At 42.0% G+C, this 25,459-nt stretch overlaps 1 protein-coding gene across 1 annotated transcript in view; it reads left to right on the top strand.

Annotated features, from left to right (window-relative positions):
- caskin1 (CASK interacting protein 1) overlaps nt 1-23,275 on the top strand; it is a 113,163-nt gene extending 89,888 nt beyond the window's left edge. Inside the window, exons 12-24 of the mRNA XM_069673958.1 lie at nt 287-391; nt 1,145-1,263; nt 2,974-3,055; nt 3,532-3,644; nt 7,133-7,243; nt 11,177-11,278; nt 11,625-11,763; nt 12,798-12,941; nt 13,080-14,383; nt 14,507-14,812; nt 15,168-15,786; nt 15,988-16,489; nt 17,901-23,275. Of these exons, the coding sequence (XP_069530059.1) occupies nt 287-391; nt 1,145-1,263; nt 2,974-3,055; nt 3,532-3,644; nt 7,133-7,243; nt 11,177-11,278; nt 11,625-11,763; nt 12,798-12,941; nt 13,080-14,383; nt 14,507-14,812; nt 15,168-15,786; nt 15,988-16,489; nt 17,901-17,997 (3,743 nt within the window). The 3' untranslated portion in view covers nt 17,998-23,275. The remainder of the gene's footprint in view (nt 1-286; nt 392-1,144; nt 1,264-2,973; nt 3,056-3,531; nt 3,645-7,132; nt 7,244-11,176; nt 11,279-11,624; nt 11,764-12,797; nt 12,942-13,079; nt 14,384-14,506; nt 14,813-15,167; nt 15,787-15,987; nt 16,490-17,900) is intronic.
- The last annotated feature ends 2,184 nt before the right edge of the window (nt 23,276-25,459 follow it).

Here is a 25,459-nt window from a genome sequence, read left to right on the forward strand (position 1 = left end):
AATGTTAATCATACTTTCACCAGTTGGTATGACAGGTAATGAATTAATGCTAATATGGCATCGTGTCTGCCAAAGTATGAGAAGGCCACTTCTTGCTAATTCGGTAACGATCATACGATAAACAATTTTCATTGTTTTATTTTCGACCTGTTCCACTTCCCTAAAGTTAATAAAATCATGAATCGTTGCTGCTTTAAATGCTAGTTTTTGATAGCAATAGAATAGCAATGCTTCCAAGGCCAGTTTAGGGTCGGTTAGCGGCTAACAGTGGTGTTCTGTGTTAAAGGTTGTCGCGGCTCAGAGGCAAGTCCTCACAGCTCTCCCACCCAATCCAGCGGGCCCCATGGAGGCTCCAACGAAGAGATCTGGGTACTGCGCAAGCCCGTGGCAGGTAACTAAGCCGCGCTGCGCTGAGCCCTCAGTCCCTGACTCCTCTAAGTCTGACCAGGGGTCAAACAGTATCTGACACCAGTTCAAAAAAAGCTATTCAGCCTGGCACTGTCAGCAAGTGTCCCCCAGAGCATTTATCAATTTCTTTGACCTATAAATGATGTCGTTTGAAGGCTCTCAGATACTCTTTGACCTGCTCTTGACAGTCCCCCATGTCCTGCTTAACCCTCCATCTAAAGCTTAGCTGAGCTCAGTAGCCTTATGTGTAGGACTGCAGCCATCTGCATCGGTCTACAATCTGTGTGTCTTTCCAACTGGGTGTATGGAGATGTTCTGGATGAGAGAGACAAGAAATGAGAGAGGGGAAGGCTGAGAGAAAAGATGTGTGTGCGTGTCGTGTATGAAAGCAAAAGGTGTGTCTTGTTTCCTCCACCTTTGTGTTTGTCGCTTAGTCGTCAATCAACCCGTCTGTCTGTCCGTTCTGTCCATCCAACCGACCACATGCTGCCCAGTGCATTTCAAAGGAGAGTCACACCTGTTACCACGCTGCTTTGGATATCAGCTAAACCACTCAATGTGTGTGTGCCTGTGTGTGCGTGTGTGCGTGTGTGCGTGTGAATGTATGCATCCATCTGGTTGTTGCATGTGTGCATTTGTATGCGAAAAATCTATACATATTGTTTGTGCGGTTGCATGCGTGTGTGAATGCATGTGTATGTTTTTGCGTGGATGTGCGTATGCGTGTGTGTTGCAGGTGGAGACCGCAGCAGTGTGGGTAGTTCTGGCAGTGTCACCAGTGTGAGGTCATCAGGCAGTGGTCAGAGTGCCGGCAGTGCCGCGCACATCCTCCATGCACAGGCTGAGGGGGTTAAGGTACGACAAGCACACACAAAAATTACAAACATAACGCAAGGTAAAACTTATCATCGTTTTTGTTCTGAACAGAGCTTAAGACTAAATTACCAACAATTCAAGTTTAGAAAAAAAAGTAAAGATATTATTTATTAAGATTCTAAACTGCTTCTTTGGGACTGTGTAGGTGTGATTTGGAGGCTCACGACTCCTCCCTGCGCTTTAATCTAATACAAATATTTACAGTACAACCACCAACACACTAAAGCTGCTTCTCAAGGCCTTAATTTAGTCAGCCAGCTGCACATATCATACATTTTCAGCAAGTGTCCTGTTAAGAAGCTGCAAGCGAGGCACTTTTTAAATCTCCAGAAAGATCTACACAGCAAAACTAGACCCAATTGCTGCCCCGACTGCCTGGTAGCATCTGGCTACTCTGCGTCTCAATCCATTCACATCAGCACCAGTCAGATTGTTATTGCAGCACTGGCACTGGAAGGAGCAGAGCTGAGATTTTAATGTGATAAATGTTGCAATTCTGTATCATTTTGTTACCAAATGAGAAGAGTAAAGAACACAACCAATATGTCTCCTGACGGCTGCCGTAGGTTATAATTGGGAACATATGAGCAAAATATACCGCTACAGGCAATAAAATGGATGTCTGATATATGAGGGCGTGTATATATGTATCATATCATCATATATATCATATAATATCATACCATAAACTCTCTTTTGAATCCGCCTTGTTATAATACCGTGAACTAATCAAGTTAATTAAAAATTCTAATTAGATTAAAATAGATTGACGCCTGGTCTTTTAGGCGGCCCTTAGGTGAAATTTATTTCGATTGACCAAGGATTGAAAGCCTCTGATTAGCCACATTGAAAAATGACGGATCCTTAGCATAGCTGATAGCCAGTTGATTGACAGTTTGCCCCTTAAAGAAATAGCAAAGGCAATCTGGAGGATAACTAAAAATCATACCCCTGAAGTGGGCGCTGCCAGTGAAGTTACCGAAAAAAAACAGCAAGGATCCCGCACGTCAGCATATTTAACAGCAGAACAGCTTCTTGTGTTGGTCTGAAGCTACGTTCACAGATATGGAAACTTCAATGACTGTAGTGATTGTTTTAGTTAATTCTCCTCTCGCCGTTCCTCCTCTACAGATCAGCTGCAGGAGTCGTATTTGTCAACAGAGCTGTCAATTATCCTTTTTACAGCATCAAATAACTAATTAAAACTAAACTTGTCAGAAAAATGAACACTTGGACCTAAATCAGCATGATAATTACTAACTATAATGACAGAAACCATTATTTGATGTGTATTGTCAATTTATAGTTTGACTCATGTCCCATCTGTTGACATGGAGGAGGTGGGCTTTGTGACCTATACTGCAGCCAGTCAGCAGGGGGCGCTTGAAATGTTTTGGCTTCACTTTTAGGGAGCTGTCATGTCGTCCGTCTTTTCATACAGCCTATGCTCCTAACACAACTCCTAATGAATGCTATTTTGTGTAAATAGGCAACTAGTTAAAAATCTTAACTACACCTTTTGCAGACTTTTGTGTCTAGTAAGTTCCTTACTAGGTAGGAGGAATGACCCCGAAGCATGTTTGCAGCCTGGAACAAAGGACGGCTACTCTAATATTACAAAATGTAAGTTGCGACATGCCTGTTTATGTTGATGCATGTTTGTTTGTATGCTTGTATGTGTGTTTGCAGCTTCTAGCCACAGTGTTGTCCCAGTCTGCCAAAGCCAAGGAGCATCTAATGGAGCAGTCCAAGTCTGTGGACCAGCCTCCAGGTAAGACAGGGGCCATACAGAGGATCTTCTTCAACCCAGATACTGTGTTTCAATTTCACCAGTTAAGCCCACTAGAATTTGAGACGTGCATAGTGTTATATATTGTTATGAGGAAGAAGATTAAATTAGAAAAATAAGAGTCATAATCCACTGGTCTTTTTAAAATGTCATGTATATGACTTCTCCACACAAACACTTGTTCGCACACGCTCACACACACATCTTGGCTTGTTTAACAGACAGATGGCCAAGGCAGGGGAGGCAGGGGATGTAGGAGGAAGTGTGGAAGGGTGTGATTGGTTAATGTTGTTCATATTTTGGAAAGCAAGAATGTGATTGGTTCAATATTAAAGCAAAGAAGTGAAATCAGTTGGTGGACAGGTCAGATTGTAAGACAAGTAAACTCATCTTTGATTGATCCCAAGTGTGCAGTGATAGGGCGACAGCTTGAAACTGGCCAATGGTATTTCTCCCAGCAGGCTCTGCCAGCTCCTCTCGGACATCCAGCCAATCAGGCTGTCCACTCCACGAGGCGCCGCCTTACGACGCCACTGCAACCAGGAAGGGGGAGGGGCCAGGCGAGGGGAAGGTAGGACAGTCCCAAATTCCCACATATTCAGTCCTCTCTCCCTCTTTCATACAAACACTCACGAGTCACACACAGACAATCATCACTATCAACATCTTACTGCAGCAAAATGAGAATGTAGCTCCTCAGTCACCTCAACCACAACTCTTCTACACACACAAACACACACACACACACACACACACACACACACAAACACAGACTTAGTGATACACACACACTCACAACAAGATGTCCCAGCGGTTTCTCTCCCAACTGGCCTCGTCCGTTCTGCGAGTGTTCGGATGCAGCCATGACACGGTGAGTGTGTGAATGGAAGATCCGCGGAGTATCTTATGTGTGTGTGTGTGTGTGTGTGTGTGTGTGTTAGAGAGAGAGAGTCCTGTCCTTCTCTCGTTTATCTGCTACCTGCTATCCATCCTTATTCACTCCTTTTAGTTGCAGCTTCTCTTCTTCCATTGCGGTATTTTTCTTCTGTTGCAGAGACAAGTGTCTCTCAATTAGTGGTTGGTAGGTGTGCCTCAGGCAATCATAACTCTAGATATCAGTGTGTGTGTGTGTGTGTGTGTGTGTGTGTTTGTGTGTGAGCTGGCAGGTGCCCAGCAGTTTGCATGTGGCCGGCGGACTTTCTCAGCCCAGGAAGTGTGAAATCTGAGCTTACATCATGAACAGTAAGCTGTTATTTACTGTAGTGTGTGTGTGTACGTGTGTGTGTGTTTAAATGCAGAATGTGTGTATGTGCTTGTATACGTGAGTGGGCCCACATTAAGGTTCATGTCTCGTTGTATAACGATTTCAAGCTTGATAAACCAATGAGCATATTTAAATAGCAGGTGGTCGTGGTGGTTGTGTTTGCATCGCTTGCCTACAGTACGTGTGTATGTGTGTGTGTGTGTGTGTGTGTGTGTGCACGCGCTGTCATGTAAGCCATGTTCTCATGGCCATCTGTTAGCTTCAGTCCTGATTCCTTAGCACCCATCATCCTAATATTTCCCTCAGCAGGGTAACAAGGATGTAAGATGGGAGGGAAAACCAATTAGGTTTGAGGGTCAGAGAGGGAGGGAGGAGGAGGAGGGTCGAGGTGTAAGATGAAGAGAAGAAGAAGAGACAGAATGAGAGGCAGAATAGAGAAAGACAAAAGGCATGAAGGGTTTTAAAGAGAAACGGAGAGCGTGGGAAGAAGGGATGCAGAGGTTTTACAGTTACACTCAGTCCTGTAGCTTTGGTTCCTGCTGTCCAACATGCAGCGAGTCATCTACTATTTAAACCCAGTTGTAAATCTACAGTCACTTACACCAACTCATTACTTATTTACCAGTATAGTCCTTCCTAAGATTGTAGGAACTACAAGTTAGTTTTAAAGTACGGATTTACAAAATCATGTTTCAACATTAAAACAGTATAAAAGAAGTGGACGTAGCCTGTGGTCCTGTGGTTGCAAAAGACATTGGATTGTATTTAAATCTACTTGTTACAATGAGTGCAGGCAGTAAAGTAGCACCTAAGTGCAGGCTGAAGTAGTTTAGTATCCTTCATTATTGTGAATAGATGACTTACAGGCATGTTTGGTAGATAGGCAGGCTAGAAGATACACACAATGCTGCTCTGTCCTGTTACAACCTCCGCTGCTGGCTCATCACCAGAACGACTTCAGCCTCCGTAACTTTTACAAAGACAGCGAGGCATAACAGTCCCGTACCAACGACTTTATATAAAGATCTCCATCTACTCTCATTGTTAAAAAAAAGGCAGGCGCTGTCATCTTGCGCTGGTGACGTTTTTTTGAGCCAGAGATGGCGCAGTAAAGATAGGGGGGTGGAGCCGCCGTAGCTACTTCCGCTAACAAAAAAGGTAAACTTAACGAAAATCCTGCACGTCAGTGTATTTAACAGCACAACAGCAAGCAGCAGGAAAACTTCAATGAATGTAGTGATTGTTTTAGTTACGTTTCCTCTCGCTGTTCCTCCTCTACTCTGCTAATCCAGAAAAGATAGGCTGCAGGAGTCGTGTTTTTCAACAGTTGTTTGGCTTCACTTTTAGGGAGCTGTCATGTCGTCCATCTTTTTGGTATGGGGTGTACGGAGAGAGACAGACTGTGACACCACCAGAAAATGACGACACTTCTGATGTTTACTTTGTAAATAATACTTCAATTTTGGTTAAAAAGATGATATGCTTTAGGCTCTTACTACCAATGATTGAAAAGCTGCTACCACAGTGACCTCTCACCCCAGATAGAGGCGTAGCAGGTGTAGATACACCTGCTACGCACCCTTTTGTCCATATGTGCTCACTTCTGGCTCCAAAAAACCAACATGGCGACGGTGTAACGATCCGAACTCGAGGATTTAAATCAGTTGTCCATCCACTTTTTATAAACAGTCTATTAGTAAAGACTTCAATGTGTAAATTGCTGTCCAGATAAAAGCAATCAGCTACTGTATATTAACAGGAAGTCAGCTTAGCATCGCAAGGTGTAACATAACATTAACAGTTTAAAGAATTCAAAAAGTATATCACAGTTAAAGAGGCTTTAATCAATATTCTATATAATACAAAAGTACTTGCTCACTTGAACCCATAGCTCCCTTTAAGGCTTATGTAGCTCTAAAGGACTCAGCTTTACTGTTTTGTTTCACTCTCACAGCCCTCATTGCATCAGTTTTGTCTGATGCGGGTAGCTAGCTGCATGCAGCAGTATTAAAGCTTTTAATACTCACTATGTGCTACCTCTCATGCATTTAATTGTCGCTTTTTGGCTTGAAATTGGCCTGACATGAGATGGACAGTTATCCAAACTTCATATCAGTAGTTGCCCCATTGGCGAATATCTTAGCGTTAGCGTTAATATCGTAGCATGTCTTAGCGTTAGCGTTGTTTGTCTTGTCTTACTGGGCTGAACATTTTGGACCAACATCTAATATACAGGGCGTCATCATACTTGTCTGAGATTATTTGAGGATCGAGTTTATTTTGTGTCAAGTGTATGATAGTGATTGTGTACATGTCTACAATATATTGTTGATGGTTGTCTCAACCATAGTAGAGCATTTGTTGTACTCTCAATTTTAAGAGCAAAATATGTACTACATTTATACCATGTCTTCACTTTCCAGCTGTAAAGTGTCAAATGCTGAAGAGCCTGATGTTGCTAAACTGCATCTGTTGCTGTAGCATTTGAGACACTTTAGGCAGGTCCTTCTCCTTCCTAACTTTAGCCTGGTTTTCGCTACAGGGCCAAGCAAGGTTAATCAGGGCAAAATTCATAGACTTGATCAGGAGTCAGCTATGTTATTAATAATCATCTATTAGTGTGTAAGAATTTGTCTTTGTGTTATAGATATTCTGACATAGAATATAGTAAACTTGCTACAGTGTCTTAATTGTGCCGCCCGTTTGGCTCTACTTGGCCCTGCTGAGAAAAAGTGGCTGTTATAGAAGCAGACATGGAGCAAGTGACAGCATGCCCCCTGTCTTCTCTCCCGTAGAGCTCAGAGGCCGTTGTCCAATGGCTGAGCGACTTTCAGCTGCAGGCCTACGCTCCAAACTTCCTGGGTGCTGGGTATGACTTGCCCACCATTAGCCGAATGACCCCAGAGGTAAGACCAAACTAAACCCTGACCCTTGAACCCCAGAGAGGTTGCAGGCACCTGCAAGGACCACAATGGAAACAAGTCTGCACGACTTTGATTTGTTTTCAAGTTCATGTTTTTAAGATGCATGTGCATAATTTCCTCTCAAATGATCAACTGAAGTGATCTCAGCTGTACTTTCCCTTCCCTTTTTCCAACCCTGTCCTGGTTGAACCTTTCACCTGTCACCCCTGTTAAACGATCTTTTTCGGGTTCAATAACTTCACCCATCACTGTATTGTAACCCCTTTTACCTTTTTAGTATATGCTTGAAAACCTGCACATACTATGTACAGTTGAGTCTTGTGGCTCTTACCATCCCTACAGTGTAATAGCCATATGAAGTAAGCTAATATGAGCTAATCAGTTGGCTAGAATAACCACTCTGTTTGCTTATGTTGTATGATAGGTTTGTACTTATCTTATAGCAATTAGATAAAAGGATTTACTGTAAGATGTTGTGATACAGGGGTTAAAGGTAACTCTTTCCACCCCCTAGCGGTCCAAAATAACTTAATAATCAATGTGTTTTACAATTGAAGCACATTTTGGCCTCAGAAAGACGTATAATCACGTGGTTAGACCATTTTTCTTTTATCAAAGAAGTGGCTTCAGTAGATATCAAACAAAACATTTTGTATAGCCACTAGTGATGTCATTTTGACCAGCTGACTTTGCCACAAGCTGTTGAAAAGTGTCTCAAGTTCTAAAACCAGCTGCTTGGGATTTAACAGGCTGAGTCACCGTTGACGTCAGAGTCTCAGCTCAACAGTTTACACAGCTGCAACATTTCCTGCAACAATAAAAGAGTTTGGTCTGATGGAGGAGCTGAGCCCCAACACCAACACAGAGAGCAGAGGACAGAAGCAACGTGCCCATAAGTGACACCAAAACAAAGCAGCACAGTTGTTTTCTGTTCACTGGCTAGGAGCAGTGAAGATAATGTATATGTTATTAAAAAAAATAATTGTTTTAAAATAGCATCTTCACTTTGGCTAATTCCATGATATTCTGTGTTTTACTAACTTATTAAATTATTATTTAATTTATTTTCAAGGTTTTTTGCATCGGGGAAATATCAGGGCCCTTTGAACTGATTAATTTTTTTAAATAATTTACATCACATGACACCAGTGAGTTATTATGTCAACCACCATATACTCTTCCTCTTACATAAACTGACCTATGCTTTTTCCCACAAATCACTTTTTTATGATGTCATCAAAAAGCCTGTGTTAAAAAACTGAGGTTGATTGAAGGGACTGTCTAAGGCTGTGTCCAGGATCAATAATAAAAAACGGCCTAGATTTAAGTGATAACTAATATTATACTGAGCGTATTTTCACAAAATAAGTTTAAAAAAAAAAGATATAAAATACTGTATTGTTAATAAAATAATGAAACCATATTTTCACGCCACAACTCATTTATTTATATCCATCTCTTTCAACACTGCTCAACAAAATGTAATAACAAGTAACAAATATATTAAAAACAGGACACAAATGTATCAATATAATTAGTCATGATAGTAAATTGTACCTATGATAAAATGACATCACATTAAGAGACCCATTCAGAAGAATTTGACCTGTCTCTCTCCCATCCAGCTGCAGCAGCAAAACGCTTCCTGCTAAAGAGCCGAATCATTTTGGCCACATTGTCATCACTCCCTGAAGAGAATAAAATAAACTGACAGCTAATATTTCTCCAGTGCTCAAGTGACACTCCAATGCAATTTTGTTATATATTTATATATATAATGTTACAATGTCGGATGTCCAGACTAAACGTGGGTGAAGTTTCAAATCAGTTTTCAGCTCAGTCTGCAGTGGGCTTGAGGGGTGGGGTTTCTGAAAGGGACAGAGCTGTCGTTTCAGTTAGAGGCTGTATAAGGGTCTGCACAGAGCACCAGTGTGAGAAAACGGAGGAATTTTTTTAACTGTAAATTATGCTAAGCTACTCCACAGGTATCACAGAGTGAAATATGAAGCTTGAAATTAGCATCATACCCCCCCGAAAACGATAAATGATAAAATAAAAATAATAAAATAGACTTATATAATGTTACAATGTTGGATGTCCAGACTAAACGTGGGTGAAGATTCAAATCTGTAGGTAAAAGTATGTCGGAGTAATCCCCAGGCTTCTCAGCTCAGTTTGCAGGCTGCTGTGAACGCCAGGTTTCACACAGTTTTTTCTACACGCTGCACTTGTGCAGACTCAGCAGGCTTCGGAGAGCTGGCCAATTAGTAGAAAATAGGCTTGTAGGGGCGGGGTTTCTTAAAGGGACAGAGCTGACTGAGTGGTTTCAGGTAGAGGCTCTATGAGGGCCCGCACAGCGCACCAGTGTGAGTTTTTTTAACTGTAAATTATGCTAAGCTACTCCACAGGTATCACAGAGTGAAATATGAAGCTTGAAATTAGCATCATACCCCCCCGAAAATGATAAAATAGACTTTATGATAAAAAGGGAAATAGGAAAATTACTTCAATACAAATTACGAACAAATTACATTTGAAGTTCAGACCACTCTGGTCACACTCCTCTCGTCTCCTCTTGCACCGCAATGCATGATGGTATACAGTATAGTGCTTGGTTAGTGACCATCGATTGTACACTACTTTGCACTATGCATTGTGGGAAACAATGAGTCCACTATATAGGGTATAATAATTCTCACTCATTATTCAGACTCATAATTGTCTACTATAAAGTGAGTAGTGGGTGATTTTGGACACAGCCCAAATAAAAATGTGTTGCATTCTGGGAAATGTAAGATCCATATTCCTTGAGCCATACTAGGGATTCAAAGTCAGGTCGTCTGTCCCATGTAAGTCCCCCAATAAAATGAAAATGCAATGTTTAATGGCTCTAGTACCCCTTTAAAGAGTAAATATATATATACATTCATCAGCCCCTGTCTATACTCTTTAACATAACTGCTTCTTATGTTCATATGGCACCAATGAGCCAAAGAGGGAACGTTTTAATACAAAGAATCTACACGACCCCATGACCCTCCATCACCTTTAACACTGCTGCTCCCTCCTCTTCTGAGAAACTACACTGATGCACTCTGGCACGCTCACCTACATACAAATAATTTATATTATACGTAAATTATTTGTATATATGTACACTCTGGGGCTGTGCATGCTGAATGGGTTAGAACTGAGCTGGCTTTAAAAGGGTTTTGCTACCAGATAGATGTTGAATCCTGGCCTTTTCTACTGTATGTTTGTGTTGCTGCAACTGCATTTAATTATTGACTTATACAACCAAGTGTGTGTGTGTGTGTGTGTGTGTGTGTGTGTGTGTGTGTGTGTGTGTGAGATGAGTGTGGGGATTGTCCATGTTTGTATGTAAATGTGTTCTTGTCCACCACAATTAGCACTGAAAAAAACAGAACAGACAATGACAGGATGATGCACTGAATCATTCATTAATTACATTTCCAAACTAATCAGCACACTATAATTTTATTTCACTTAGTTAATAATTAATTAAGAGCTTCTTAAGTAATAATTTGTGTTAATAGCTAAACTGAAATATTAAGGAGAATCAATGCTTTATTTAGATGCTTCCTTTTCACTGCAGACATTTGCTTTTGCCTTCCTCGCTTTTTCGTATGATTTTAAAACATTCCCATTCCTGCTCTATTCTCCTCGACTGGCAGAAGCCTCCATCAGATGTCACGCTGTCACTTGTTTCTTTGTGTTGCAAGTTTTCCTCTGTGTGTGTGTGTAAGTCAGTGTATGTATATTTGTGTGCGTGTATGTGTGAGAGAGACTGCTGGAGTCATGGGACGCTTTTCATTTACTCTGTAGAGGAAAAGCATGATTGTGCCACTGCTGTATCTTACTTTTGTATGTATGTGTGTGTGTGTGTGTGTGTAGGATCTTACAGCTATTGGAATAACTAAACCAGGTCACAGAAAGAAGATGACATCAGAGATTAACAAGCTAAGTGTCAATGAGTGGCTTCCTGAGCAGAAACCTGTGAGTAAAACACAAACACACAAACACTATAGTTTAGACTACAGACTTACTGTTACAGGAATTTTGAGACACAATTGAGATACAATTACTAATTTTATATTAAAATGTAATAAATAACAACTAAATACCTTTAGTAAAGAATATATGACATTAATATGGATTTTTTCCAACATTATATGTTTGGTTAAAAAACAAAACAATATAGGCCTATATCGTCCCGATAATATCAGCAGACTAATATATCTGTCAGGCTCTAGTTTAGCTACTTAACCTGTTTTCATCTGCAAGCTAACAGCGTCCGTATCAGCTAGCCTGGTGAGCACTCATGTTTGTGGTGTTCCTGTAGGCCAATCTGGGAGAGTGGCTGTCTGCTATTGGTCTAAACCAGTACCACCAGGTGTTAGTGCAGAACGGCTACGAGAATATCGAATTCATCACCGACATCACCTGGGAGGACCTGCAGGAGATAGGCATCACCAAACTGGGTAAGAACCACAGTTATACTTTCATCATATCAATACATTTTGACGCAGGGTTCTTTAAGTGTGTGCACTACTCTTTATTTAACCCAGGGTTAGACTTATGTAATCCATGGCAAGTATTTATGTGCTGAACTTTGTAAGGAGAAAGCTACATTGTAACACATTAAGAGTTGAATGTGTTCAAAATAATCCTAGTTTCGCATAGAGATGTTGCGTATGGAGACCCAAAATGGACCAAATGTACTAATGGTCATCAGACAAGAAAAAAACAAAACAATAAAAAGCTTTTCCTTCAACCTCCAGTCCAAAAACATAAACTTGATAAATTTGGCTCCCATTTATCTTTAACCAGCTTACTTTTAATTCTATAAACTATGTGTAATTTTGTATTTATTCCCCACTTAACGTTTCCACTGGAGTCCAACTAAAGACAAACACATGCACTTTAATGTAAAGACAAAAGTACGTTGTTCTTAGCTTGCTGGCTAAAATGCTTTAGCTAGTGTTTTTAGGATGAGTTTAAACAGTGATGCTACAGCAGTATGTACAGTGCAGAGATTCTGTACACTTGCTGGTGTGGATTTATGAATAAGTAAGCTTCTGCTTGAGTTACCAGTAAAAGCCAGTGTGTTTAGCCAAAAGTGTTTCCAGTTAGTGTAAGCTAGCTAGCTCAATAGCTGATTGTAAAAAGGGAAATGTTATGTTGGAAATATACAGACTAGACAAATGTTTAGCTTTAGCATGATTAGATTAAATTATTTTAAAGAATAAAAAGGCAGGATGCAAACATGTTTTATTTAATAATAATATATTAAAAGTTTAATTGAATCAACCAAAAATAAAAATGCTTTATTTAGACCAACGGATTACTCTCCATTTTAATTTTGCCTTCAATTTGCCTTCAGATATTACTTATTGATGTGATTCAAACTATTTATATACAATTAAAATGATGATAAAAATGAAAATATGACTATGAATAATAATTGTTATATAAATTAAACAAGACTTGTAATACCAATCTTCTAATGTTTTAGGCCACCAGAAAAAGCTGATGTTGGCAGTGAAGCGACTCGCTGAAATGCAGCGCAGTTCAGAAGGGCGAGGCTCTCTTAGAAAGAAGCCTCCACCAATCACACAGCAGCAGGACGTCATGTCAATGGACGGCCCGCCTCAAGAAGGTGAGCCAATAGATTATGATGATGAATGAAGTGTGTGCATGTCTTATCTAATGAGATCTTTCTGTAGTGAGAAATATTTCCATCAAAGTTTTATTCTTTAACAGTTGTCATTTTAAGCACTTCTTTATCTTTCTGCAGAGGTCATGTCTCCAAAGATGGGCACCTTCCAGGACAGCGAGTTGAGCAAAGAACTACAGACGGCCATGACCCAGCCAGGACAAGACGTCTGCAAAGCTCAGCGATCACGAACCCTCAGCAAAGAGCACGATGAGGTGATAACAGGAGGTGGAGGAGGAGGAGGTGGAGGTGGAGGAGGAGGAGGAGGAGGAGGAGGAGGAGGAGGATGTGGGCCACCTAAGAAGGAGGCTCGGACTATGAGGCAGCAGAGCAGCCAGGGAAGCACCTCCTCTCACCGAGGCAGTGTATCCTCTCAAGGCAAACACCGTCACTCCCACTCCCATTCCCAGCCTGCTCCCCCTTACACCCCCCCTCACACTCCTACGAAGGCTAGAACCTCCTCTTCCTCCTCCAGCTCCTCCGTCCAGAGCACAGCTTCCCCGCAAGCCAAACACAAGCCGTCCGCCCAGTACAGCCAGGGGGAGAGACCTCAGTCACCACGCTCCCATCCGCCTCAGTCTCCAACCCACCGTGGTGCTCCTTGTCCCCAGCCTCAGCCTCAGCCTCCGCCTCAGCCTCAGCCTCAGCCTCAGCCTCAGCCTCAGCCTCAGCCTCAGCCCCAGCAACAACAGCAGCCTCAAGTCCAGCTGCAACAACAGGCACCTCCTCAGCACCACCTGCAGACACAGGTCATGGAGGTGGGAGAGAGCCAACAACCCCAGGTCCCTCTCCTCTGCCTCCCACCAGAGGCTGAGCTGGCTGAGGGAGAAGGAGAAGAACCTTCAGCGCTCCAGAAGAAACGAGCTCACAGCCTCAACCGGTACGCTGCTTCGGATGGTGAGTGTGACGAGAAGGCAGGTGGAGGCAGAGAAGGAGGCGCAGAGGTGTTGGGAGGTCAGGGCCCTGCCGTCGTCAGAGGGGAAGGAGTTAAATACGCAACAGTGACCCACCGTGTCAGCCGCAGCCACTCCGTCCGCAACCAGGACAAAACCATCAGCCGCAACCACACGCAGTCCTTTGCTCTGCGTCAGAAGAAAAAGGGTCCGCCCCCACCGCCTCCCAAACGCTCAAGCTCTGCCATCTCCAGCTCCAACTCCAACCTGACGGAGGCTAACACACAGCCAAACACGCCCACCACAACAGGAGGGATGCTGGATGTGCCTTTCAACCAACAGCGGCGAGCCAGTGACCTGGGGGTGTCTGTGGAGACGGGGGTTGTGGAGACCACCAGTGTGGGTAGTGTGAGGAGCATTGCCGCCATGTTGGAGATGTCTTCTATAGGGGGTGGAGTCAAAGGCATGGCACTGCAGAAGAATTTCCTGCAGGTATTGTAGAAAAGAATATAGTACAGTACATCTGCTTATCTTAAATGGAAAATACAAACATTAATTTGTGTTGTAAACAAGTTAAAGCATGCTCAGTTAGTCGTACTGTCGTGTGTTTACCAGGTGGGGAAAACACGTGAAGCCATTGGCCTGGACGGTGAAGTGGTGAACCGACGACGGACCATAAGCGGCCCTGTTAGTGAGCTGGTCGCAGCTGCAAGACGTGACCAGCCAACTCCTTCCGCTTTACCCTCTCCCTCACCTCAGCCTGACCCCACCCCTGTCCTGGTAAATTCCACCTCACCCAACCCTCCGTCCTCCCCCCACCCAAGCTCGGGAGGCAGCGGCAGTTCATCTGAGAACCTCCCGTTTGCAGAAGAGGGAAGTCTGACGATCCGCCGCCAGGGTCGAGGAGAAGGAGAAGGACAGGTAGCTATCTATATATATGTTTGTCTATATCTATCTATCTATCTATCTATCTATCTGTCAATCTATCTATCTATCTATCAATCTATCAATCTATCTATCTATCTATCTATCTATCTATAGATCTATCTATCTGTCGATCTGTTGATCTAAATAGCTATCTCTCTATCGTATTGACATTATTCATTTATGTAATGTTATGCTAATGTGCTAAAATAAAGTGTGCAGCTTTGCATTACATATCCATATTGCAGCTTCTATATTCTGTAAGCTATATTTGTGTTTTCCATTTATCTTTGTTGTTTGAATGTTTGTGCAAAAATTCACTCTTGTCATGAATGTATGAATTTTCCGTTAGTGTGTATTTTGTGTTTGTCTGCAGGGCGACGGGGAGGGTCCCCTGGGAGACGGGGGCTACACGCAGGAGGACGTCCCCAGGGTTGAGACCACATCTACTCTAAAGCGACGGCCTCGCAGCTCCACGCCCCACCCCAACGGGTCCGACTTCACCCTCCAGGAGTCGTCCACCGTCAAACGACGCCCCAAGAGTCGCGACAAAGAGCCTGAAGGTTACTCTGACATGAACGCGGCTAACGGAGAGCCTGTGGGGAGTGGGCAGCCGAACACCACGCAGCCGGTGTCCTGTCAGAACGGCACGGGTACGGTGAAACGCCGCCCAGTGTCTGATGCTGGAGTGACGGAGCAGCCACAGCCTCAACCTCAACCTCAACCCCAACATCAACCTCAACCTCAACCTCAACCTCAGCCGCAAGTGACCACTGCTCCACGCAGGAACAGTGCAGACCAAGGGGCTCCAGTGGCAAATGAAGGAGCCCCAGTGAGAAAACCAAAGCCTCCAGTCTCCCCAAAGCCTGTCATGGCACAGATAAAGAGACAGGGAGGCCCGCAGACGCCCCCACACCCTGTCTCCAACAAGAGAGTCCCCCTGCCTGGCCCTGGGACGCCTGGAAGCCCAGGTACTCACATGTATGATTGCGTGTTTCTGTTAGGTGAAGGTGAGGAAGTGGTGTCTTGTATCTATGGCTGTTCCACGGGGGTTGGAAGATTTAGCGAATTGTGCAAATTCTTGATTACAGAAATTTACTCAGGCCCCTCAGCTGACTACAAAACCTGTAAGTGCTCCAGCATTCATCTTTTTTCCCTCTCTCTTTCTGTAGTGGAAGGAAAGAAGATTCCTCCTCCTGTGTCACCCAAACCGACGCCCCCGCCCATGGCACCCAAACCTTCCAAGCTCATCCACTCTATGACCAGCCCACCTTCTCCGACCCCGGCCCCTGCCCCAATCAAGCACTCTGTGGTGGCCAGACAGACCAGCTCACCCCCTTGTTTTCCGCCTTCCAACATCCCAAGCCCGCCAAACGCCAAGCCACTGAGCCCGTCTTCCCAGAGCCCGCATACCCCGCAGACCCCAACTACACCACAGACGCCCCAGACTCCCGCCACTCCCAGCCCGACCCCGCCACCTGTCAAGCCTCCCCGCTCTTCCATTGGGGGTGTGTCGGTGGACAGCGGGATGACGGGAGGGGGGGTCACGGCGCCGGCCCCTGCAACACCGGACTTCGGTGTGGATTCTTTGGTGCATCAGAAACTGGAGGAGACGAGTGCATCCCTGGCTGCGGCTCTGCAGGCCGTGGAGGATAAGATAATGCGGCAGGAGGAGTAAGAACCACACACCTGTGCATACACTAACAAACACACACTAACAAATACTCCCATGCTCACTCATGTTCAAACAAGGCTTCTTCTTTCATGGTGGTAAAAAATATGACTAAATAAACTCCTTTATGCCTTGCGCTTTACTTGGGCCCAGATTGTGCGCCATTTTACTGGCAAAAGGGGAGTGAGAAACGGCCTAAACAGACTTTACATGTTACATTTTAGACCTTGCACTATAGATTGTTTAAATAGGCCCTTAAACATTTATAGACTGGTGCCTCCTCAGAGCTGTAGCTGTATATAAAATCACAAGCGGCGCCCAGTTAGTGACACGTTTTCCATCACCCAGCAGTGGTTGGTCTGCCAGAGAGGGTAGGCGGAGCTAAGCGGCTGCTTTTCCGGCCTCTGCAAGTGTTGCGAGTAAACAGTAATCTACTATGGATGAACAAACAAAGAAAAGATCAATACTACGGATACAACTTCAAAAATAAGTGAAAATCCAAAGAAAAAGAAACAAATTTGACCCTCAGATGAAGGCAAACAGTCTAAAAAGGAAAATAAATCGTTACAACCAGAGCCAACAATGGGAGTCACTCTTGCAACAACTGCTGTGTTCAAAATTGGATACTACATACTACATTCTGCATACTGGCTTCAGCGGTAGTATATAGTACAGAGCTGTTCAAATTTATTTTGCAGTATGCAACGCCAAGCGCCAGTTTCCAGTTTTGGAAAGCGGAAGTAAACTATAGCCCACCAATAGCAAAAAGCTGCTTTGAGCTGGGATTGAACTTCCAACCTTTCGATTGAAAGATGACTGACTCTACCACTGAGCCACAGCCACCATGTACTGCTAGTATAGTATGGCAATATGAACACAGCCACTGTCTGGATATCTGGCAAGTGTGCTCCCGCAATTACCGTTTATCGCCATAGGTGCCACAAAAGAGAACCAAACTGTACCAACCAAAGTGTGCACATAAGCTACATTTTTGTGGATGTTTAAAAGGGAACACAAGTCTAATTCAATAGCAAAAAGCAAGAAAACCCACATTTTTTTCTTTTCTTGGATCTACTTAATGGAGCATGGTAGCAAAATAAAGCCTTTTCAGGTGCACATTGCCATGAAGTAATGGACCAGTGTTCATTTTGGCCATTTTAGATTTAGTCTTAGCCTTCTGACAAAAATGCTTATTGGTTTTAGTCACATTTTAGCCTTTGAAATCTTTAGTCTAGTTTGTGACGACTTTCCTGCAGGTCTGACGGTTCTGGCCTCTGGTCCATTCATTCCTGATTATGGACACCTTTTGTGGGCATTATCCCTTATAAAACCATACAGGCCCAAACTAACATATGAAGTATGTCCCCCTCAGTTGGTATAATGCTGTGCTTCTGTTTCTGTGTGTGTACATAGCTCCGTGGCTGAGCAGAAGACCACGGTCAGCATCCTCGACGACATCGGCAGCATGTTCGATGACCTGGCCGACCAGCTGGACGCCATGTTGGAGTAACCATAGAAACCAGTCAGCCCGTCTCCATGGCAACGCTACTTGAGGAGTGACTCAGATGGCACAATAGGGCAACATGCCTCTCTATCTCTCTCTTAACTCTCTCCTTCTCTTCATTCTTCTCTCTCTGCTGTGCTCATCCTGTTGTAACTCCTCCTGGTGTCCATTCGTCGCTGCTTTAAAAAAAAAACCTCTTTTGTCCTCCTCTTCCTCGCATCTCTCGCCTCTGATGATGAAAATGATGATGGACCGGCGCCACAGGCCTGGACAAGACAAGTGGCAGAGAGAGTGCAAGAATGAAAAATGGACAAAGAGAGAGGGACACTAAAAGAGAGAGGGTAAAAAAAAGGACCAAAATGACTCAAGTGGGGCAGAAATAAAAAAAAAAAATGATGGAAAGATGAAGAAATGCAACAAGATGGAGGAGACTGCAATCAAAACGTGGGTCTTTTCAGAATTCCACATACACTCTTGAAGCTATCGTGGCGAACAATTCAACTAAACTAATACTGATTGAAAAACCAACTGTGTAATGAATCATAGTATGGTATGTGTACATTCTAAGCATGGAGAGTTTATATCTACTGAAAAAGTCCTGCATTAGCACAGTAATATATAATATACCGATAAATATGAATCTCTAGCTCTTTGGTTTGATGTCTTGGTTCTGTGTGGAATGGTGACCTCTGGTGTTGTGACGACGTAAATGAAGTGGTGGAAAGATTTTTATCTGTGACCAAAACGAGACTATTTAGCTCCTGATGTGTGTGTGCGTGTGTGTATGTGAGAGATAGACGTGTGTATTTGAGCTTGCGGATTGTCAGAATTTCAGGATCATATTTGGTTTCACGCCCTGGATGCTTCCATTCACTCTGCTGCATTTCCATTATAACCCTTAACACACACACAACCACACACACACACACACACTTACTTAGGAGAAGCACAATGACCCATGCAGCCAGCTTGCACACACATGGGAGCCTGCACAGTATAAATTCAACAAGAGAAGGGAAGGGAGGGAGAAAAGTGAATAAGGCTACAGCAGGTTGTCTGGAAGCAGATGTTATGTCTTATGGATAAAGTGTTTTAAAAAAGGATTTCAGGCGGCTGTTAAAGATGTTTGGGGTGCAAGTTGTAAGCAGGGAAAGGTAGAGGTTATTGAATTGGTCTGTTTTTCAGGATAACTATTTAGAAAAAACACAACAACAACAAAGTTCAGGTTTCCCAAACTCACTCACAAGCTTTTAATTTAAATACATTGATTTAAATAGTTTCAGGGGTTTTTTTCAGTCTCAGAAACTTTTTGATTAATGAACTTGTTGAGTTATGATTATGATTTAATATATGAGAGCTTCATGAACATGGATTCATTTTAAAACACTTTTAAGAGGGGATGCATTGATCTTAACTTTATCTCTTCCAGTCCCTTAACGGGGGGGTATTATGCTTATTTAAAGCTTCATATTTCACTCTGTGAAGTAGCTTAGCATAATTTACAGTTAAAAAAAAACTCATCTTTCTCACACTGGTGCTCTGTGCAGGCCCTCACACAGCCTCTGCCTGAATCAACTCACTCACTTTCTTCTGATTTGCCAGCTCTCTGAAGCCTGCTGAGGCTGCACTTTGTGATGTCACAAACAGCGTGTAGAAAAAACTGTGTGAAACCTGGCGTTCACAGCAGCGTGCAGACTGAGCTGAGAAGCCTGGGGATAACTCCAACATACTTTTACCTGCAGATTCAAGACTTCACCAACATTGTAACATTATATATGTGTCTTAAAATGTAAAACAGCATAATAACCCCACTTTAACTCAGGCTGGTACAGATTACCAGTAGCTATTAGTGCCACTCCAAACACAATTGTAGGACATAAAGAAATAATATTATTATAATAATGAATTGTATCTAATATGTAAGTAAATAAGTAAAATGTATTTGTTATAGGACCTTTAACAGAGCGAGGCCACAAAGTGCTTCACAAAAAAAAATCACAGTACAATCTTAACAACGATAATGATCCAAAAAATATACAAAAACACAGAATAGAAAAATGCAATTGTACAAAATTATGCTACATGGTCAAAAGACAAAAATTATGTCTTTAACTGCTTTTTAAAATTATCAGTGGAAAAATAGTTAAATTGTCCTTCTTGAATAAATATGTTGGTTTTTTTGGGTTTTTTTTATCTCACTACTAGTTTAAAGCCAAGGTAATTTATTATAGAAGCATTTTCTGTCTGCCAACAATAAGTCAGACCTAATTAAATTATTGGATGGCCTGCCTGCCTGCACATGTTGGGCACTAGCAAGCCAGCGATACAAAATTAGCAGTAAGAGAAGCTTTTATGTGTTTTGGAGTTGACATTTTACACCCATTTTACAGTTAGATACTTTTCAAACTTGCTGATTTCTCCAAAGTTGCCTACCCAAGCTTTTAGATGCCTCCCACACGTTTTGGACATGAGGGGGGCTTTAAAAATGTGTGCCACATTTGTGGTACTAATTGGAATGATTTTCATGAAAGGTAATTTGTGATTGCTATGGCTCTAAAATCTCAGCCTGCCAGTCAGCAGCCTGACTTTAATGAATGGAAAAGAAAGAGGTAGTTACTATTTTACAATAAAGCAAAAAGTTAATGAGGTTGGTACTGGCAAGTATATCGGTGCATTCCTTCTTTTAAGATTCATCTTTCATTTTAATATCCATAACCTTTGTGAATCTGTGTCTGGTATACTGTTATATGAAGAGTAAAATTACAATAGCACTAAAACCCTTCCTAACACCTCAGTGAACAACCCTCCTCTCTCCATCTCTATCGCTCTCGTCCCACACTCTCCTTACCTCCCACCCCTTGTTGCCATGACAATCTACATCATCACCCTCACTACTCTCACCATGGTAACTCCACAGTGTGTTGCCAATAAAAGCTTGTTCTTTGGATAGAAAAAAATGTGCAAAGACGGAGCGAGTGGCAGCAGAGATCTGTGAAGCTGGATTGTTTGTTTAAGTTACTCGAATCAACCAGAAACTGCATCCAGGTGTAATAACAGTCAGCACCTCCATCCAATATAACAATCCAGGTTTCACAGTCCTATAGAAGCCAACCTCCTTATATAAATGACCACGAATTCAGAGAATAGTTGTGATATTTAAATTATGATCAGATAGAGATTATATATATGGATATTTGCAAAAAAAGAAGTGTATTTATGATGTGTGTGTCCTCCTGAAGACTATTTTTCAAAGTGAACAGATCTAATCTGAGTTTGCTTCTCCATGCTTCAGAGGTCAAAGCTGATGAATCATTGTAGGATACCATGTTGGGATATTTGAAGGAAGCGTTTGTTTTTTTATTTTTTGTGTACATGTGTCCAGGTGTGGCGATGTGTATAATAAAAGTGATTCTTTGTTGTTCTGTTTTATTATTTTTGTATTGTTTGAATTGCAATGCTCTGTTTTATTTTTTTCTTTGAAACATGTGCCTTGCTTTGTGATTTTGGTCAGACTACAATACAGTAGATGGGTATGTAAAAAAAATATGGGGATCTCTCTTGTTCTGTTTTGCTTTGTTAATGGATATGCGATCATAAAAAAGTGTGCTGCCCTCCCAACATCACCAATGAGATGTGATATTTGAAGCATGAAATCGTCGGACATTAACAAAACCAAGGTAACCACAAGTGACATCTTGATGTTCTGGTATTCACAATCAGTGTTTGAAGTCAACACATACAGTGTTAACTTTACTTTTTTGGCATTTGAATTTTTTTTGCAGGAGCATGCAACACCTGGGTGGCCCAAGTTAGCTGCCAAATCTATTTGCAATCTTATTACAAAATTCAAGGTATTAATAGAGATTTTCTTGCTTAGAATTATATGGAAGGATTGATACCATCCTCGTGTCTGTCACTAAATATAAAGCTACTGCCTACAACTGGTTTGCTTTGCGTAGCTTAGCACAAAGAGTGTAAATGTGGGTAAAGTTTTATAAAAACCTTGTTAAAAAAATGTTTTTCTGGGACAGAGCTAGCTTAGCTTTGTCATGTTTCCAGTGTTTGTGCTAAGCTAAGCAAACTATCTGCTAAATATAGCTTCACATAAAAAAAATGAAGGCAAGTATATATATGTCCGTACAGTAAATATATGAAGCCACCAACAGAAGCCAGTAAGCTTAGCTTAGCATAAGAACTGGAAATGCTACCTAGCTAGCTTACAAATTGACAGTTTAAGATCTTTGTACAAAATCTGAATGTAAAATCCACCTTATGTCCTTTGTCTTACCTTTGGAAAGAGCCAGGTTAGTTGTTTATTATTATTTTTTATTTTCAGCCTTTATGCTAAGCTACGCTAACCAATTGCTAGCAACTTTGTAAAAAGCGTACTTACATGAGATGGTTATCACTCTTCTTATCTATTACTCTACATAAGCCTATTTTTAGAATATCACATTGGATGTTGTAAAAAAAAAAATGCCTGAAGGGAAAACTAATTAGTAAAATCTCTGTTTGGATGTTTGGTTCAGCTGTTACCAGATGTGTCATAAATGTAGGTGTATATTTAACATCTAATCTGGGGCGTAAGTATACATAGTGTTGATAACAAGACAAAGTTTATGTGGACTTTCCAATCATAAATTTGAGTTTCCTAAGTATATCATAGCCGATGACTGCATGGTAACTGAATTTCCATTCCCTGATCAGCCTGTTGAGGCTATAGTTTTAGATCTCTTGATACCACAACACAGACATACCCGACTGTCTTACCTCTCGGCTCCAGCACTGACACTGACACGTTCTTGCTTTATAAACTCGTCTCTGTCATGCAACACTTTCCTCCTCCTTCCTTTGGTCTCATTTTGGTCATCTCTCATGTTGAAGCAATTACTATAAAGTGTGTTTGGCGTGTTGGGATTGGGGTGAAGCTACAAAGGTGAAATATCACAGATGGTGGACAAAAAACACAGATGGTCAAAAAATGTGGAGCAAAAGTACTGTTCTTTTTTTTTTTCTTATCAAAAGAGAAAGTCAAGCTGTTTTTATTTGATTTTCCGCCTGTGCTTATCTGAACAGATACCGGACCGGTGTCTCCTCTGCTCTGCAGTGACTGTATGCGAATGCTTGAGAGAGGCAGCGTGTGTGTTATGTGTTGCTCTGCTATTGACAGTATGAAACCTGTGTGTGTGAGTGCGTGTGTTGTAATGACTGGATATTGGTGTGCTTGCAGTGACTGCATCTTATGGCGATCTGCTCTGAATAAATAAATGTTCTATACAAACTGCTCTGTCCTCAGTTTCCCTTTGTGATAGGATGTGAACCTTGTATTTCCCCTCCTCTAGGGGGCAGCACATGACTGCAATACAGCACTCAATTATCAAAGCATTTCTTATGAGGCCTTTGAAAGCCCCTTCACAGCATTGTTGACCTCACACTGGTGTTTTCACCAATGACTTAAACGCATGTTTCTACTGTAAATATGAAGCTATAGGAAGCAGCCAGTTAGCTTAGCAAAAAGACAGGTATTAGCTAGCTATCCTCTGTCTAAAGGCAACAAAATACACCAACCAACACCTTCAAAGCTCATAAAGTTATACAAATTAAAATTAATTTTCTAGTTTGTTTATTTCATATACACTCAAGTCTAACGACAACATGGTATGTTTAGATCTGGCACATGACGCCTCCATAGAACCACAACTTTAGACGCTGGTATGAAGACATTTGACATGCTAGCAGTGTCCTCCTGCTACCAGTCTTTCTGCTAAGCTAACTGGCTTCTGGCTGGTTACTTCATAGTTAGTGTGTTATTTATCTTGAAAGCTAATTGGAATTAGCAACTGAAAAGAAGAAAAAACAAACCACCTACTACTGGAAGCATAGATGAAACAGTTTCACCATCATTAATAACGGTAGATATGCACTGACGTCACTTTTCAACATAATACCAACTTCTTTATTATCTATAAATTGTAAAACAAGCCATGAGATGAGTTGGTCCCAACTTTTTTTATAGCATGAAACATTAATCTACTTTTGTATCCACGCCACTAGTTATCTTTCGACCATCTAAGGCAACATAAATAGGTGGCTCTGATGAAAGAGCAACACAAAAACATTCAGCCGTTACGAAAGTCGTAAATACCTAGCTAACAGTGGGCCTAATGGTAAATGGACAGTACTTATACAGCTTTTCTAGTCTTACGACCACTCAAAGCTGTTTTTACAGTACATCACATTCACCCATTCACACACTCATGGCAAAGGCCTAAGTGCCAATCTCCAATTAGATCTATGCACATTTATACCTGATGGCCAGGAGCCATTTGGAGTTCAGTGTCTTGCCCAAAGACACTTCTATATGTGACTGTAGCAGTCAGGGATCGAACCCCAAACCTTCTGATTCAGAGACGACCAACTCTACCACTGGGCCACAGCCGCCCGAGTATAGGTAATGTAAGCTAGCAATCAAAAAAGTAAGCTGGCAGTTTTGTTTTAACATCAGCTGTTGTGAATCAGCTGTCTGTAGCAAAATACTTCCCTACTCTAAAATAAAGCTTTATGTCCCTCTGGATTTCCACAGTCTTTCTAGTTGCTTATAAACAAAGAGAACTGGTCAGATTCCCGTTTGAGTTTATAGACCTACAATTTGCAAACCTTACATACACTAGTACAACATTGTAGCAGCATTTGAAGATCCATCCTTGAGCTGGACGTCAGAGAAAAATAGCCGGTGTGAAAATAATAATTTGTCTTCATCAAGACTTTTTGACACTTCCATCCCGTGATAATAATTGGTCATATATGAAGGGAGGTATGAAGGTATATGAAGGTCTTAACTCCTGTCTTTGTTCAAGGATGGTTTCTGGCATTACATGTAAATGATAAAGAACATTAGTATGAAAAGCAGAAAGTTTAGGTGAATAAATCAGATCAAGAGTTCCAAAGTGTACAACGGTTTTATTGATCAATGATCAACTCAGGCTTACATGTATACAAGAAATCACTGAAACTGTGACCAGTGAAGACACTTCCTCTCTTCCCAACAACTCTCTCACCAAGGCCACTGTACGTAGTGGTCAGATCTGCATTTGAATGAAGGCAAAATACTTTTTTTTTTTACATGTGTAAAAACTTTTAGCCCATGCGTCTAAATTTAGATGAATTAACATGTTCTCATGAACGTAAAACTATCCTCCCAGCCTTATTTAGGTATTTTGCTTTTTCTCAACCCAATATGGGTCCTGAGAAATAATTAGGAAAGCAGGACTCCATGGCACTTTCTTTGCGTTTGCTTCTGGGAGTTTAAAGGTTAATACACAATCACCTGCTCGCCTTCACTATAACGCCGGGGACACAGGGGATGCCGAAGCGCTGCGAAGCGCCGCGCACTGAAAATCGCGTGCGAGCCGGAGCACTTCCGTTCACACCAGACGCGCATTTCTCCGCGCTGGTCAACAAGCGCCTC

Source organism: Semicossyphus pulcher, unplaced genomic scaffold (genome assembly GCF_022749685.1).
Source record: "Semicossyphus pulcher isolate SPU_LCO1_2020_fin unplaced genomic scaffold, fSemPul1.0.p SCAF_23, whole genome shotgun sequence".
NCBI lineage: Eukaryota > Metazoa > Chordata > Actinopteri > Labriformes > Labridae > Semicossyphus > Semicossyphus pulcher.